General features: G+C 42.2%; 1 protein-coding gene across 3 annotated transcripts in view; it reads left to right on the top strand.

The window, feature by feature from the left end:
• The first annotated feature begins 15 nt into the window (after positions 1-15).
• Positions 16-17153, top strand: part of LOC124118200 (dynein axonemal heavy chain 12-like) — a 111812-nt gene continuing 94674 nt past the window's right edge. For 2 of the 3 annotated variants that reach the window (XM_046480319.2, XM_046480320.2), the window contains exons 1-10: positions 16-193; positions 1791-2023; positions 2295-2385; positions 3794-3820; positions 6483-6672; positions 6840-6915; positions 7764-7922; positions 14980-15063; positions 15384-15495; positions 15849-16194. In XM_046480319.2, coding sequence (XP_046336275.1) covers positions 1791-2023; positions 2295-2385; positions 3794-3820; positions 6483-6672; positions 6840-6915; positions 7764-7922; positions 14980-15063; positions 15384-15495; positions 15849-16194 — 1318 coding nt within the window. In that variant the 5' untranslated portion in view covers positions 16-193. Of the gene's footprint in view, positions 194-1790; positions 2024-2294; positions 2386-3276; positions 3310-3793; positions 3821-6482; positions 6673-6839; positions 6916-7763; positions 7923-14979; positions 15064-15383; positions 15496-15848; positions 16195-17153 lie in introns of all 3 variants that reach the window. The other variant, XM_046480317.2, reaches the window with a different exon arrangement.

The raw sequence follows: 17153 nt of genomic DNA, 5'->3' as shown, positions 1-17153 counted from the left end.
CACGGTCGTCGATCCTGCTGTAGAACGTTATGGAGGCTCAAGTCTAAAGCTTCCATAACAACGCAGCGCGAAAAGGTCATATGCGTGACTATTAGGAAAATGTAAAGTTTATATAATTTGCTGCGTGATTTCCCATCTTATCTAACACCTGGAATAACAGTTTTGTATTTGCCGACCAAGACTTCTTGAAAAGGTAATATTTTAGTGCTCTAGCACAATCTTCACATAGCCAGGCAAGTGCTGCATCATCAATAGATCTCTATTGTAACTAATGACATGTAGCAAGCTTCTGTGAATTACATGTAATTCTTATTTGAGAATTCTTCTTTAAGTTTTATATATTTGGTAGAAAGAAACACTTAAAAAACTCACTGTTATTTATACATCACTATTTTTGACCTGGCAAAGGCAAACATTTCAAACAGTCATAGCTCATACTGAGATCGGACAGATCGGACTCATTTAGAGTTCATTGATTACATTATTATGGTGCATAAGAATAACTTTTTGTATTTTTTTCTACATTTATTAATGTTTCTTGCTACTCACAATAAGTAGGAATTGAGATAATATATCCTTCATGGTAAATATGAAATGGAAAGGTTGAAATAATATTAATGAGTCGATGTTGGTCATTCATATGCATATCTTCACAGTGAGAAAACTGATAACTCGTTGATATAACTTTTTCAATACAGTTAATTCACACACTAAAAGTTGCCAGTAAACATCTCTATAAGCAGGTAATTAAGATACAACTGAATCAAGGTACAAAATCATGTTCCCAAGTTGGTAATATTTTCTTCTTATTTGAATTCATGATGGGAAACAAATTTCAAAGTATGACTATTTTTATCACATTTTGGTGTGATTTATCTGATAAGAAGAAAAAGAGCAATCCCTAACTGGTTGTTGCCTAAGAATAGAGCATTTAGAAAAAGTTACAATAAATACAATTATAAAGGTTATGCAACACAAATACAGCCAGGTCACCACTTTATAGGAGGGCTCATTGCAGCTCATGACACATTAGTAACTCTCTTGCTGGAGGAAGATATATCAGAGTTTTAGGTAGGTATTTTTTACACAACAAACAATTATAAGGTTGAGCCTTCCATGAATGAGAGTGGGTATGTTGTTGTTAAACATACTTTATAGTGATACATATACATCTTGAATGTGTAGATCAAACGTTTCCCTTTCAATATCTGCAAACCAAAGCCCATACACAAAATGTAATCTTGTATTTCTATATTGAAGTTTATTATTCATGTACAGTGATGAAGGACATCATAAATATGAAAACCATAGGCTTACAAAATCTAATCTTGTATTTCCAAATTAATGTTATTATTCATGCGACAGCCATTTTAGGAAAGTAGTTCAATAATAGGGGTGCAAATATTTCTGAACCATATTGCTAGCTGTTCTGCTGCCCCATGGGATAACCAGCTGCTATGCATCACTAAGCATGTTAAGCAGACATACACATATTAACTGACTATACCCCAACATCAGTAACTTTCAAAATGTATGATAGTAAACACCTTGTTTATCAGTTGGATACATACTTCTTGTCACCAGGGGGCAGTGGGGTACCCCAGTGTTTAAAGGGTTCACTCATCATGCCGAAGACCCGGGTTCGATTCCCCACATGGGTACAATGTGTGGAGCCCATTTCTGGTGTCCCCTGCAGAAATATTTTGTTAGATTATTGCAAAAACGGCGTAAAAGAATACTCACTCACTCTTTGTCACCACTGACTAAGTTTGTCTTGTTCATATGTTTAGATGGCATCTCCAGGCAGGTATACCAATGGCATTACAAATGGTGATGGAACAGCCAATGAGAGACTTGAGCCGATCAGACAAAGAACCAAAATTGGCGGCATTGGCCCAGATGGATATCCAAGATTACCGCCAATCAAACGACCAGTGGTCTCCAAAGAAGATCCATATGCAAATAGTAAACTGATGAACTTCAGGCTTGCTAACCACAAGCAAGCTTTACTCATGCAGATCCTGTGAGTTTACTTTAAGAAACATATCTTTCAGTGGACATTGATTTTCAATTCAGTATGATTCCAACTTGTGAAGGTGCCTTGTAAAATAAGTAATTAAGAACATCTTTGTTAGATGTTGGTTGATTCTGGACTCAAATAATTGTCCTTACCATGTCTTCCATATGTCCATCCATAGTGCTGCAAAACTGTTTGATTAAATGTGATGTGAGCAAATATAGGTTGTAGACTTAGTAAGGTGCATTCCTCACAATTCTTGTGTATATATATTTAGACAAGACACAGCCATGAAGGCAATGGATGAAACCCAGGAAGCAGTGGAACTGACGCCTGACAAACCCCCCAGCCCAGACTACCCTGAGGAGGTGAGAGATTTACCTTGCTATGTCTTCACAGTAAAACAATATAGATTCTGCAAATCAAGACATGAATCCAGTAGGACAATACTGTTACATCTTGTTTTGTCTTAACTCCAACATTCTTTCAATTGAGAGAGAAGACATTCTTGGATTTCGCCGTGATATTGCTGGAATATTGCTAAAAGCGGCATAAAACCATACTCACTCACTATTCCCAGGGCTTGAAGAATTTCAGGATTTTAAGGGGGTGTCCCTATGTGTGTGGACTTGATAAGGCTAGTACATGTTTCAGTCAGTTTTCATTGTTGCAAAGAAAGTTTTTGTCAACATGAAAAGTTGTGCAGGTGTAGTTGGTAACAAATTTGTCTGTTTGTGTGGTCTGAGAGACTGATCAGCTGACATCAGTACTTGGTATGTGCTTGCATTACACAGTCAGAATTACGTCAAACTAATTTCAAAGACAATTTTGTTGTTGTTGGTGCCTAAATTAAGATGTGTTTATGAATGTGCTTTTCTCATGTGTTATCCTTTCTTGATTTTCATTCAAGTCTTTGATTGGCATTTAGAAGTGATACACATAAGGAAGAGAATTTATGGATGTCAACTTCTTTATTATGAGTATCACAATAGTTCAGAGTATATACATGTACTTACCTGTACTCCTTAATCAGATGAACAATCGCCTGATGAAGGAGTAAGTATATACCCTGAAACGTGTTCCTCATAATGAAGAAGTTGACATCCATAAATTCTCTTCATTTGATTTTCATTGTTTCACAAAAATGCTTTTAAATGTTGTGGTGATGAATATATTTGTAATGTGAAACACTGCCACTTGATAAAAACCAAGTTCATTATTTTGTGTTATTGACCCCTTTTTGATCTGAACCTCATTAGAAACGAAAAAAAAGCAAGGAAGAACAAATTGCGGTATGTTTTGACTGTTTGTTCCCAAATGCACCTTTAATATCTTCACAATGTCCTGCAATGTTGGATTGTTGTCCGACACCAGAGCACACTTCATTGTATTAGTATGAAGATGTATTGATAAAATCCTTAATCACGTCAGATTTACTGCCTTGTCTGTCACACGTTTCATCATGTCTTTTGTTATATTTCCACAAAGGAAAAGATATTAATTCCTTCACACTTTGTGTATCCTTGTATTCACATGTATGTATTCGCATCTTGTAATTAATGTTGATTCACTTTAAATGTATATTTTTTCCTTGTCCTTTGAAGCAAAAAAAGTTATAGAATCTAGTAAAAACTGTTGCAACATATAGTATTATCACCATAAACTCATAGATTTGTTTCTTTTTCTTTATTTGACCTTCCCTCCCCACATCACTCCCCTAACTACCTCATCCCTTGCCCCACCCTATATGTCCTTAATTTCCCGCCACCCTCACAGATGATGAGTCCTGAGCGGCGTGTCCGGGTAAGTGCAGGTGGTGTCGCAGTAGACAGTAGCTAGTGCTGCCTCTTGTAACCACCAGGCCAAGTTGCTGTCCTCTATTTATCCCTGAAGACTAATCCCAATATTCACATATTATCATCCTGTATCACCAAGACTTTGCTAACACACCTTCACCATATTGACTGCAGTTGAATTTCCTCCAATCTCTGACTGTCACTCCCATCGTATCATTGTTAAAAAAAGGAGTTTTAATTCATTAGGGTTTTACCTTATCTTACAAAACTGTGGTTCTATGGGTCCCCCAAGGGTTAATTTCAAGGGTCCTTACACAAAATATGGTGGTCCTGTAAAGTAATGAAATGTTGTGGTGTACTATCAGATTTGATGATTACTTCAATTAGAGGACCTTTGTATTTCTTGTCAAGAACTTAGTACAATGAATATTATTGTGCATCCCCTGGGACACAACATATTCCTTTTTCTGCATCCATTCTATACATTTGTGCGTACTGGATGCACATTTCTGCGTCACGTAAAACCCTGATTCATTATTCTGTTCACATTTCTGTATACACCCTTTAAAGAAATCAGATTACATTGAATTCATGGTTCTGAAAATTAAATAGAATGCTGAATTATAAATTATTTTGTGTATGTGAAGCTGTTGGACATACTTTAATTAGAAACTTATGTATAGTGTCTTTTAACTCTCAGTCTTGTTCATGGCATTTAATTTAGAACAAAAAGTAAAAGGCATATTACAAAAATGAATGAGTTTGAACAGCATGTTCATTTCATAAGAAAGAAACCCAAACATGTACTATATAGCGATGAAATATTGTTGATATAAAATTTGTGACTATACAGTCATAAGTCTGCCCAGTACCTTTATATACCCACACATATCTTCACTGTTCCACCATGTACACACTTGTGTGAGTTGTTATATGTGCACATGTTTTTTTGGCGTATTTTCACACAAACTGCACATCTGTCTCGAGCCTTTACACAGCGGTATCTACTGGTACAATAACTTATGCACTATTTTAATAAGATAAGTTAAATGACAGTTTTCATGCTGATATGACATTTTTCATTTGACCAATGTGATGATAGAATTACTTATTACGTTGTAAGTTGAGTACCCTGATTAAATAGCTTGTAAGAACAGAGATACCACAGGGGTAGTTTTAACAACTACATGTAATTTGTATGTATAGCCAGCAGGGCTTGCTCCTTTTAAAAGATACTGGCCCTTCTCCAAACTAACTGGCCTACAACTAAATGGTGGAGCCCATGGAGTGGTAGAACCTGAGTCATTTTAGGACTCCTCTCCCCTGAATGGTTTTTCTTGCACTCTGAGATTAAATCTTGGCTTCTATTTGCCTCATTTCATGGTGATTTATGAGCAAATAAAAAAGTTTTGTTCATAACATTACCAAACGGCGTCCGGCTGTCATTCTACTGAGATGGTCCAATTAAAAGAATTAAACATACAAGGAGAAGGGGTGAAATTTTGACTAGCCGGAAAGGCCATCTACTTTACGTTTCAGCAAGCCCTTTGTAATTTTAACTGGCCACAGGCCAACAGAACAGCAGTTAAATTGACCCCTGAACTATGTGAGTTATATATAATATGCTATATGGCATATTGGAGTTCTGCATGTTTTGATAAAGAGTTTTCAATCTATGCACTCTCAATTTCCTTTCTCAGATAAAAAGTATCTTTTCTGGACTAAATATTATTTTGAAAATAGTAAATCTGATCTTGCAACAGTACATGCTCCATTTCTTAGTTACTTGCTCTGTCACAAAGAAAAATAATTCCAATCTGTGTAGCACCTGGTGTGTGTTGATAGATCTCTCTCATGTCGAGTATCTACCGACTCCTTCTTTCATAACGCCAGTTGTCTGCAAACATCAAGATTTAAGATGTTTTCTACACATGATCTGAATGTGTTTTCTCTAACCTTTGTCTAACAGTCTTGCTGTCAGGTTACAGTTGTATTAAATATGAATGCTACAAGCTTTATAATTCTCCCCTTCCCAAACCTAGATGAGCCGACTGATTAAAGAGTAATACTTGGCCAAGTGCCCAGGCCCATGCGTAATCATGTTGGAGAGCTTCCAAGACCTACGGTATCTGATTATGCAATTAATTATTAATACTCTCTGGCTTAATCAGTCACGGTCCTCACTGTAATGAGCTATTGCCTTATATAACAGTATATATCATTCCTTCCTTAACAGTTATAAATATATCATTATTTGTATAACTGTATTATTTAATCTTTCCTTATTTGACAGTATATGCATACCATGTAACTTCAATACTTTAAAAAGATGATTTGTTATCATGAATTGCAAAGTGTTTGTTTTAATTGTTTTATTTAAATTTAAATGTTCCAGTCTCAAGATATTGTATCAAACAATGCAAATATTAAGAAATAAGAACAAAACTTATCATGGATGCATTTCTTAATTTTTCTTTTTAAATGATTATTTAAGGTTCGCACTTGATAAAACCATTTTTTTAGAATTTACAATGGAAAATGATGTAATGTAATTCAATCTGTTGTACAAAATCAAACAGATGGACCTATACCTGTTCATATGTTCATTCAACTATCTAATTAAACAAAGACAGGAGGAAGGGAAGGTTTCACATGTGCTGTGTTTGTAGCTAAACTACCAGTTTCTGCGTGGCTGTGTGGAGAGTGGCCCTATCACCCCCATGCAGGAGGAGTGGGACTCACACATACTCAGGATGGTGCCAGAACACCTCCGACAGGCTGCCGATCTCAAGGAATACCTCGCAGAGTTGTTTGAAGAAATCAGGAAAGACTACTATGGCAGTATGAAGAAGTCTATGGGTATGTTCACTCAAAAGTCTTGTGTGAAGACCAATGTGTTGGATTAATGTATATTTCAGTACAAAATCATACTTCTTAAGTCATTTGTAATTCCAGTTTTGATACTATCTTTATTTGCTGTAACATAGACACGGTCTGGAGGTATAATACTGTGATGTTGTTTACAGTTCAGCATGTGCTGGTCAAGCCTGAAGTGAAGGGTCTTGAACTGGACTCTGCCGGACCTCCCCCAGCAGAACCACAGTAGGTCTTCTGCAGTCTTTATTGTCATGTATACTAAGATGAGTGACTGTAGGAAATAATCAAGAACTGAAAGTTACAGTAATTTGGATGATACGAACTAATCCTTCCGTCCTGCTATAAATTTGTCAGTCATGGGTCTCTTGAAGCTCTGTTTAATCTAATCAGGAGGAAAGAAAATTATACCCATCCCTTTCTAAATGCTGATCACACATAATGGGACTTGAAATATCCAGAAATGTAAACTTCATGTGAGGACAGAACTCCAACATTACTCGGTACCCTTTGGATTTGAAACTTTGAATTTGTTTGAATTTTTAAGGTAAACAATACACATAACATCTCTTATGAGGCCAATTATCAATCACACTGATACCTGTACAGTTTATTAAACAATGTAAATGTGGCAACTATGCTTTGAATGCTTCCACTCAAATGACACTAAACATATTCACACTATCTGTGGAGATCCAGTGTAGAATAGCAACCCATGCTTGCTGGGTGGTCAGACTCTTGTTGATGCATGTCATCGTATCCCAATTGTGTAGATCGATGCTCATTATGTCAATCACTGGATTGTCTGGTCAGGACTCAATTATTTACAGACCGCTGGAATATTGCTGGAAGCGGCATTGAACAGCTAACAAACAAAACACTCTATCCCTTGTTCATCAGTAATGAATAATATTTTCTAGTACTGTTAAAAGTATAAATCACAACTGGTTTGTTTTTTCAAGAATTTTTTTTTTTTTTTTATATTATTTTTGTGGATACAGATAACTTTGGAGTAGATTTGGCATGTTCATTATGACTGTTGAGCTACAGCTAATAAGGAATATTTGTCTCTCTAGGGGTCTTGATTTCTCACGGCCATGGCATGAAGATTACCTTGACAACCGGCAGACAATCCGCACCAACCTGCACCTTTTGCACCCGTCCATGCAGGTGGTGCTGAAGATGTGCCAGACCACACTGGGGAACATGATCCTTGTTGACGTCTCGTCGTACAGGTAGGGCACTGCAAATCTCACTTACAACGTCTCTCTTTAAGAATGAAACACTGAAGTGATAGCAATCTTTTCAGGAACTCAGATTTGTTGCTTATCCGGCATTACTCCTTAATGCATCTAGTGCTTACCTTACGACAAAGAAGACAGAGCTTCTTGATGGTCCTGGGTGAGAAAAAAGTGTTGTTTCCATCTCAAGTCATGTGACAGATCGTGACATCACAACCAATTCACATTCTTGCTTGTCGTCCTACAGGGAATGTCTTGGTTAGCTTTCTGCTACCACACTAAATTTTGAGACGGGTGATGTACATATTCCATTTCATATTATGTTCACTTTAATGTGTATTAATATGCGGGTATTTTCCACGTAAAATGACTTTGTCTTTTTCCCACCACATGGCTCATTGTTTCTGCGTTACATTGTTTACCTCCATGTAGAGGTACTAATTATTGTTTGCAATTCTCAGCTAGGTATTAACATTTCATGTGTATTTAAATACCATTAGCCTTTGGTGTTATATAGAGTTTCACGCTTGTATTTTGACTGCACCCAAGTTTGCACTCCAAACTTTAAATGTAATTTTTGCTCACCTCTTTTCATCCACGGCTCCCAGACAAGGAGTGGTTTGTGGAAACGGTTATTCATTCCCGTATCCCATACGTCCACGACCAAAGTCAGTCACAACACCATATCTCTATGGTTACGCACAGTCTTCCTGCAGACTTACAAGATTGCTAACCTTAACCTTGATCCACCGAGAGCAAACAATCTTCACAAGATCAGAGCAGTAGCCTCAACCATGGCTTTACATAGCAAATATGGAAGGATGTTTTGGGCTGTCCGACATGATTTTCGCCAGCCAATTTCCTGGTGATGTGGCACTGGAAGACATCGAAGGTATTCATAGTTTTGGCCCTCTGCTAGTAGCCCAGCAGGTAACCAACCCCCGACACAAATAATGAACTCTACCTGTCCGGAACCAGTCTTACCCATCCCGCACAGTGCTGATTATGACACGCCTGTTAGTGGGATTTTTCAAGCTTTTTCAGCATTGGCTCGGTAACACAGTACGTAATGATTTTAGCTTATGCTAATCTTCCAATTTACTGTTTGTTTACTGTTCTGATTTTTTTGCCATACGGTTTCCTTGACAACTTGTTGTGTGAAGGGTTTTATCATTTTTACCCATCGCTATACCGTCAGATGGTAAGTAAGCAGGATAAGTAAAAAATTTAGTAAAATCAAAATATTTTTTAACATTTGTATACTTATCTGCATTAGACTTGCCTCCCCACTATTGCTTCAGAGAAATCTTTTGTTAGCTCGGGTGATGAACAGGAATATGAATTGGTTGTGACATCACGATCTGTCACGTGTTCTGCAAAAGTTGACTTGAGATATTTCCGTCCATAAAGTGCTGATAAGGTGCATACTCTGGACGATGATTTACATCGCATTACAGGCTCTTCAAGGACGACCACTCTGCGTATGTCCGATACTAGGCTCGCTTTTCTTGAGATGGAATTTTGGCAGACACTAAACTTTTTTTAAGGCCTTATCCATCTTGGCCTCTTCTGCTTTGCCATTGATCAGGATCTTACCGAGGACAATCCTAATCGAATCGATCATTTATGGAAAATGATGTCTTTTCATCAACGTCAAAGCGACCACTTGTGCAATCATCTCTGGGCGGCCTTGGCGGAGATTACCACCACCAGGTGTGTAGGTTATCTCACCCTAACGGACTGGGATTCCGAGTTTACAAGGCATCTTCTACGTCATCCCTGGTGTGCATCCAATGTTATTCAATGGCGCTATCTCTGAAAACCATGCACGTGTCTCCAGCTTTGCCAAGGGTGAAATGGCACTTTAAGCTTTGGAGCACATCTAATTACATTAAGTAATACGTTACCACTATTATACCGAGGCTGTTGTCTCCCACAACTGCTGCTATAGCGAAATCTACCACAGATATCTCAATTACCTCATGCAGCACGTGCGTAGCCACCTAGCTGCCATGTGACACCCTTCACTCTTGTCTCCTTCGCTTCCCGACATGGGTACAATGTGTGAAGCCCATTTCTGGTGTCCCCCGCCGTGATATTGCTGGAATATTGCTAAAAGCGGCGTAAAACCATACTCACTCACTCAATTGTATGTTTTGGGGGTTAACATCACTTATTTCTGTACACATTGCTCGTTTTTTTTCTTGTGAAAATGTTCGTTTGTGAATCATTGTGGTGCGTGCCTTGTAACCATGTTTTGCTCTTTGTTCATAGAATAAAAAAATGTCTGACATGGAAATGTCCCCAGGTTTTAACCCCCTCTACCCCTGCTCCTCAGAGTTGCGGGGTGTGCCGCAAATTCTTGTCGTCCCGGGATCCCCACGATCGTTGCCCGCGGTGCAGGGTTCCTTGCGGGGACACCCGGTGCACCCTGTGCGAAGGTCTGGGGCCTGCGGAGTTTGAGCGCTACCGACTGTATGTCCAGTGCGTCTCCACCCCTGTGGTGGCCGGCTCGTCCGGTCGGGGTCCCCGTGCGGGTACCACCTCCTCGGCTGCGGCGGATCCCTTGGCGGCCCTCGGGCTGTCCGGGGATTCCGTCACCGCATTGTTATCTAAACTTGTGGACTCCAAGCTGGCGGCCTTATCTCAGGATAGGCCGCTGGCTGTTCCGTCCCCGGCCTCTTCGGTGGCCGCGGGTTCGGACGCGGGGTCCACCGGTATGGCGGCGGCTGCCGTGGTCACCGGTCCTTCCCCCGAACCTTTGCTCCCACTATCGGTTAAGGACCGCTCCGTGGGTTCCTCCGAGGTGTACGACGAGTCATCCGACAAGGCTTTCCTGGCATCAACCTTGCTGCGCAGGATTAAGCCTTCCCTGGAGAAGGCCTTCGCGGCAGCCTCCGGTCGCGGTCTCCCGTTACCTCCACTGTCGTGGAGAAAAGGGTCCTTCCCGTTGCATGACCTTGCCTTTCCCGAGGCTGGTCCTACCGCGGAAGCCCATGTTGAGCGTTTGGGTGTCCGTGCCCCACCGGCTGCCACGTTACCACAAGGTACCTTGCAGCAGCTGGACACCCTCACTCGACACTCCATGCTTGCAATGTCTCACGGAGACACATACCTGGCTGCAGCGGCCAGTCTGGTCGAAGGTTCTCCCACGGACCGAGACCAGCACATTTATAACTGCCTGATCGGTTTAAATGCTTCCCTGGAGTACGTTGCCGGGGCTTCGGCCTTTATTTCCGGCACATGCCATTTTCTCCGGCGCCAGTCGTATCTGGTTGCCTCAGGGTTGGACGCTGCTCATCAGGAGGTGCTCCTTTCGCAGCCTTGGTCTGCTCGGACCCTGTTTAATAACAAGATCCCTGGGGTTCTGAAAGAACAACAGGCCGCTGTGTCTGCCGAGGCCTCTCAGCACACACTGGATCTTGTGGGGTCCTTGCATAGGCGCCTTGCATAGGCGCCCTGGTGCCGCTCCTAAGCGGAGCACGCCCCAGGATGCTGCGGCCGGCAGGCCTAAGGGGTCGTAGGCGAACCCGAGTCACTTGGCCGCAGCCTGTCAGGCCCCCCTCTCCTTCCCCAGTGGGAGCCAGACTCCAGACTTACTGGGAGAATTGGGAACAAGTGTTCGACGACCCGTGGGTGGTGAACACGATTCAATACGGCTATCGGCTCGATCTCAAAGCGAGTTCGAGTTTTACGCTCTGGTGGACAGTGTCCCGTGCCAGATACGCGCCCATCACATCCCAGGTGTGCGGAATGTACTGGCCGACGCTCTATCGAGGCCTCAGGATCCGATCCCCACAGAGTGGATGCTGAGCCCAGTAGTGTTTCAGTGGCTGTGCGAACGTTTGGGTCGTCCGATGGTCGACCTGTTCGCAACACGGTTCAACAATCAACTCCCGTTGTTTGTATCACCAGTCCCGGACCCGAGGGCCATCGATCACGATGCTCTCGTGTTAGACTGGACGGGCTTGGACGCTTATGCTTACCCGCCGACAGCGTTGATACCACACATTCTAAGCCGGCTCCGAGGAGTTCGCTGTCGAATGTTACTGATCGCGCCCATGTGGCCGAACAGATCGTGGTACCCCGACTTGCTGACCCAGGTCACGCAGTCGCCACTTCCACTGCCTGTGAGACCGGATCTCTTGATCCACCCTCACACCCGTCAGCTTCATCCAAACACAGGGCAGTTCAATCTGCACGCGTGGATGTTGTCACCGAGCGTCTGAGGAGTAAAGGTTTTTCTCGTCGGGCGTCTCGGGCATACGTTAGTATGCATCGTGATTCTACCCAGAAGGTGTATAATGCACGTTGGGTTATTTTCACGAAGTGGTGTTGTAAACATCACATTCATTCGCCAGATAAGGTATCTGTGCAGGATATTGCTCGTTTCATGTCTCACTTGCGAGAAACCCGGAAACTCTCCGGGGGTTCCATTGCCAACTATGTCTCGTCCGTTGCTACGGTACGGGATGTTGCTATGGGTACCAGTCTCTCCAAAGAGCCGGTGATACGGGGTATTATCAAGGGTTTCAAACAGCACGATCTTAAGAAGGGCCGCCTTCGGCCACTGGCCTGGGATCTTTCCCTAGTGTTGCAATCACTTACAGAAGCTCCGTATGAACCCTTGCATATTGCTTCGTTCCGGCATGTGACTTGGAAAACAGCATTTCTCCTCGCCTTTGCCACGGCGACATGTGTATCTGAAATTCATGCACTCTATGTCGCCAAGGTACGATTCGATAGGGGTGACGAAGGAGCGGTCCGCCTGGGCCTGCTCATGGGCTTCGTCGCCAAGAATCAGAGAATCGGGCAAACGGAGAGAGAATTCACTGTAAGATCACTCAAATAAATCTTACATCCTGCTGATACTGAGGACAGAGCGCTGTGTCCGGTTGGGGCCCTTAAGTATTATCTTAAGGCTTCGAATGAACGTAGACAAGGGCGTGACCGTCTGTTCATATCATGTAACCCTAATCGCACGGTTGACATAACTCGCAACTCGATTGCATTGTGGCTTTGTTCTGTCATCAATCTGGCGTACCGGTCTCGGGGGTTACCGGTAGTGGGGTCCAACCCGCACAAGATCAGGGCGCTAGCGGCAACATTTGCCCTACACTCGAATATCTCTGTTCACAGAATATTAGGAGGTTGTTACTGGCGTTCTGACTCGGTTTTTGCCAATCATTACCTCAGAAAGGTTTCTGATGAAGACGTGGAGGGGGTGCACCGTCTTAGGCCGCTGATCGCGGCACAAGCGGTCATCTAGGGGGGGTGTCCAGCGCAATTCCAAACTCCGCAGTCGTCAGTCCTTGCACGGTGGTCAATCTGGGTCGTCTCCAATGTTCCCACGCCGTGGGTACAGGAGTGGGGGTCCTGCAAACCAGCACACTCACACCACAGGTGAGGCGGCTTTTTGTGTGTTTTGTCTATATTTGTATTTTGACAATTATGCATTTAATTGTCTGTCGTGTATTCCAACCTTGTGATACATGCTTACGAATACTAGAGTTAGGTCACGCGCCTATTACATACTTTAAGTAGGCTTGCTCGGGGATATACAGTCTGAATGAAATTAATTTCCCTCTTTTCCACTGTTTAACCTGATCTAAGATTTAGCTCACACGGATACTGTGTTCTCATCGCTGCGGCGATGAAATACCTATCCAGTGGGGCCGTTTGGAGTCACCAATCGTTTTGGCAATGACGATTGAGCCTTACGGTATGCGCTTGACAGCGCCTTGGTATTCCTATAGGGTAACGCCTAGCTTGGTGCATGCGCATCGAGTGCTTCCGCCTTGGTGTTTACTTCCGCTGGTCGGAAGGAACGCTAGCAGTCAGGATTCGGGTTGTAGGTGCTCCCCACCGCCTACTGTGGTAGTCAGCCTCGGTATAACAGTTGTAACGTATTACTTAATGTAATTTGTAGAATTTTCCTATTCGGAATATTCTGTAAGTAATACGTTACCACTGGGCTGCTGCCCGCTCGTACGTCCCCCGAGCACTTGCTCTCGCAAGAGACAAGAGTGAAGGGTGTCACATGGCAGCTAGGTGGCTACGCACGTGCTGCATGAGGTAATTGAGATCTCTGTGGTAGATTTCGCTATAGCAGCAATTGTGTGAGACAACAGCCTCGGTATAACAGTGGTAACGTATTACTTATAGAATATTCCGAATAGGAAAATACTACAAAATTAACACCAGCTAAAACAGGCAATCATCAGCCTAGGCGCACCTCTCTAAAGGCTTCTCCTCAGACTTCTTCTGCCTTTCGTGGCAAATGTCAAGACTGCATAGAGCCACATGGCAATTATCAACCCTGCCGTCGCCAATACAAGTCCAGGGGTGGTGACCATAGAGGCAGGTGTTGAAGCTCTGGCCGCCCGATGCCTGGGATCTCATACCCCCAGTCATCCCATACATAGACACACCCATAGGTAGGAGATTGGGCAGGTTTGGGGCCAAATGGACAATTCTTCGGGATCCATTTGTCACCAACATCCTTCAGCAGGGGTGCCGCTTCTCACTCATAGCAGTAAAATCTAAATATTATTTACATTTGGATACTTATCCTGTATTACTACGTCTAAAGTACCCTCCCATGGCTTTGCTACCTCCCTGGGAAGTTCTTTCAGATGTCCGTTACTAGCAGTGATGTGATGGTGCATGACCTCGCCACTTCTGGTCACGTACGTGGTAGCTATAGGAGGAAGGAAGCCACACAACTAGTGGGTACAACAACTTCTGTAGCCAGACCTCTCACAGCTCCGTCTCCTAAGTAAGAAAAACAGCAGTAGAAGCATTATGGTATTAATGCAGGATAAGTATCCAAGTGTAAAAAATATTTAGATTTTACTAATGTCACCTGACTAACCACGGGTCCGGGTAGTCCTGTTGGTACCCGGGTCCTACTCAGGACCCACCCGACCCAAGTTCCCGAGTTACCCATCCCAGTCCTAGTTCCTAGAATTCAGTTTTGAAACTAAAAAACATTCCAAATGGACAATTGTGATAGACCCAAATGAACCTTACTACTATTTCTGTGTTTCAGAGCAAATGGCCCAATGGAGTTTGAGAGCCTGAAGAACAATGTTATCTTAGACCTAGAGAAAGCAGAAGAGAGGCTCATGCACAGGTAAACACAGATGCCATGCGAACTGTTTGACTAGAGCTGATATTAATGTCACAAGAGGCACACTTTGAGAAAGGGTGTGTGTGCACACACTAACTAAGTAATGATGTGGTCAAAAGCACAGTTGGCTGACACATAAGGTGTCTGAAACAAGGATGAGGTGCACTCCTGTCCTCAGAACAAGTCAGTCTGTCAGTATGAGTTGTATGAAGTACCGCAGCATTATGTGTATAGTATTTTCTTGTACACTTGTATAGGTATATCTGTTACGCTGATGTATGTGCAATGAATGAGATGTGATCACAAGCCTGTGTGTATTACAGCTGGCACCCAGCTGTCATCAACGTCTTCACAGACAAGAACAACTTCACCAACATCAAACCAGAACTAATGGACTCCTTCTATGCCAATGTCTCCACACTTGTCTCAAACCAGGTCTGTCACCCTTATGGGTCAATTATCAACCAGTCTTATGCTCTTTTCTGTACTAAGGAGAAATTAACTTATTCAATTTCTTTCACAATTATTTCAGATTCTTTTTCAGTCCTCTTGTCTCTGCATTATCTTTAGTAGTAGTGAAAGGAATTCTGTGAGACATTTTGATTAAGAGAGCAACTAAATTGTTCATAAGTGGAGCATATGAACAGAAAAAGCCACAGTCACTTTCACAAAAAGTCATTGTTACACGTAATAGTTTGGTGATCTGTGTGCATGATTAAGTTAGACTTTGTATATAAGATAGCACCCACAGCTGCTGACAGTGACAGGGGGAGTATGTGTTGTTTCAGCTGAAAGACCTGTTGGTGCGGACAATCGATGCCTTCGTTGATGTGTTTGAGCCAGAAAACCATCTGCTGCTACCAATTCTGAAGATGGAACTGACCTTTGATGACCGCAAGATGCAGTTCTACCCACCCGTGGAGGATCTGGAGGAGACAGTTCTGTTTGTGGTCACTCAGATCACCAAGACCATGCAGCACGTGCCCACTGTCCAGTCCTGGCTGGCTGGTGGTAACACAGTCACTCACACCGACGTCAGTGTTGCTGACCACATCCTTCAGGCTGCCATCAAAACACTGAAGGCAGCGGTCAAACGATACTTTCAGGCTCCTGAAGAGCATTTACAATCATTTGGTGAGTATACAGTAACTGTATTGGTATCATTTGGGTGTCTAAGCAAAACCAATCTCATTAAAATCAGATCTTAGTTCTCGTTACAACTAAGCAAATATCTGAGGACATGCCATTACAGATCACATCAGAACGACCTTTCATCTCACCAATCAGACCTTATCATGAAAGTCACATTTGGAATTTTCTAATCATGCAACCTCAAAAAGGTTAACACGGAGTATTCCTAAAGGCAGATACAGGCTGTACAACCGATTCCGTTATAATCATTGTGTCTCTCGCTTTAATGGAGTAACATTTGAAACAGAAGAGACTTTCCATTCCCATTGGAAATTACTGCCATACAATCTAGGCCATCTATTTGACATTCCAGAATCTTCTTTTGTTCATTTTTCAAAATTTGAATCGAGAAGTTTGTCAAAATAGTGTTCAAAGCATAGTGTGGAATTGAAGTTGCCTGTTTGAAAAAAAGCTGCCTCTTGATTGGCTAATGTTTACTTCTTGTTGTCATTTCATTGGCCTGTCAAAGTTCCCAAAAGATAGTTTTGACGTGATCTGTCATGGGATGTCATCAGATCTTTGTGAAGTGGTAGGGAACACTATAGTCTGATTTTAATGAGATTGAAGCAAAACATATTAGAATCAGTCAAGCCCTTAAATGTTCGTCCTGAAATGAAAAACAATTTTTTTAAAAGCAGAGACCAAGATGTCATGATTAAATTTCATTCTATTATCAATCAATGTCAATTACTGTGATCAGAGAATATGAGCCTCATTGCCCACAGTTTTGAATTATGAGGAGGAACCATTATTATGTAATGTATTTGTTGCGTCTCCTCATTCGTTGTGGTTGACTGGCAGTATTAGTATTGTGAAGTAAACCACTTTTTGGATCACTTGTAGGAAACATTAATTGCCGGTCTGGAAGAGTTCAGTCTTCTAAGAAGTGGTTCTAAAATGTC

The sequence above is a fragment of the Haliotis rufescens genome, unplaced genomic scaffold, assembly GCF_023055435.1.
Source record: "Haliotis rufescens isolate VD_foot unplaced genomic scaffold, xgHalRufe1.0.p SCAF_22, whole genome shotgun sequence".
Classification (NCBI taxonomy): Eukaryota; Metazoa; Mollusca; class Gastropoda; order Lepetellida; family Haliotidae; genus Haliotis; species Haliotis rufescens.
The sequence above is the reverse complement of the archived record's forward strand: the minus strand, read 5'-3'. Positions and strand labels throughout refer to the sequence as shown.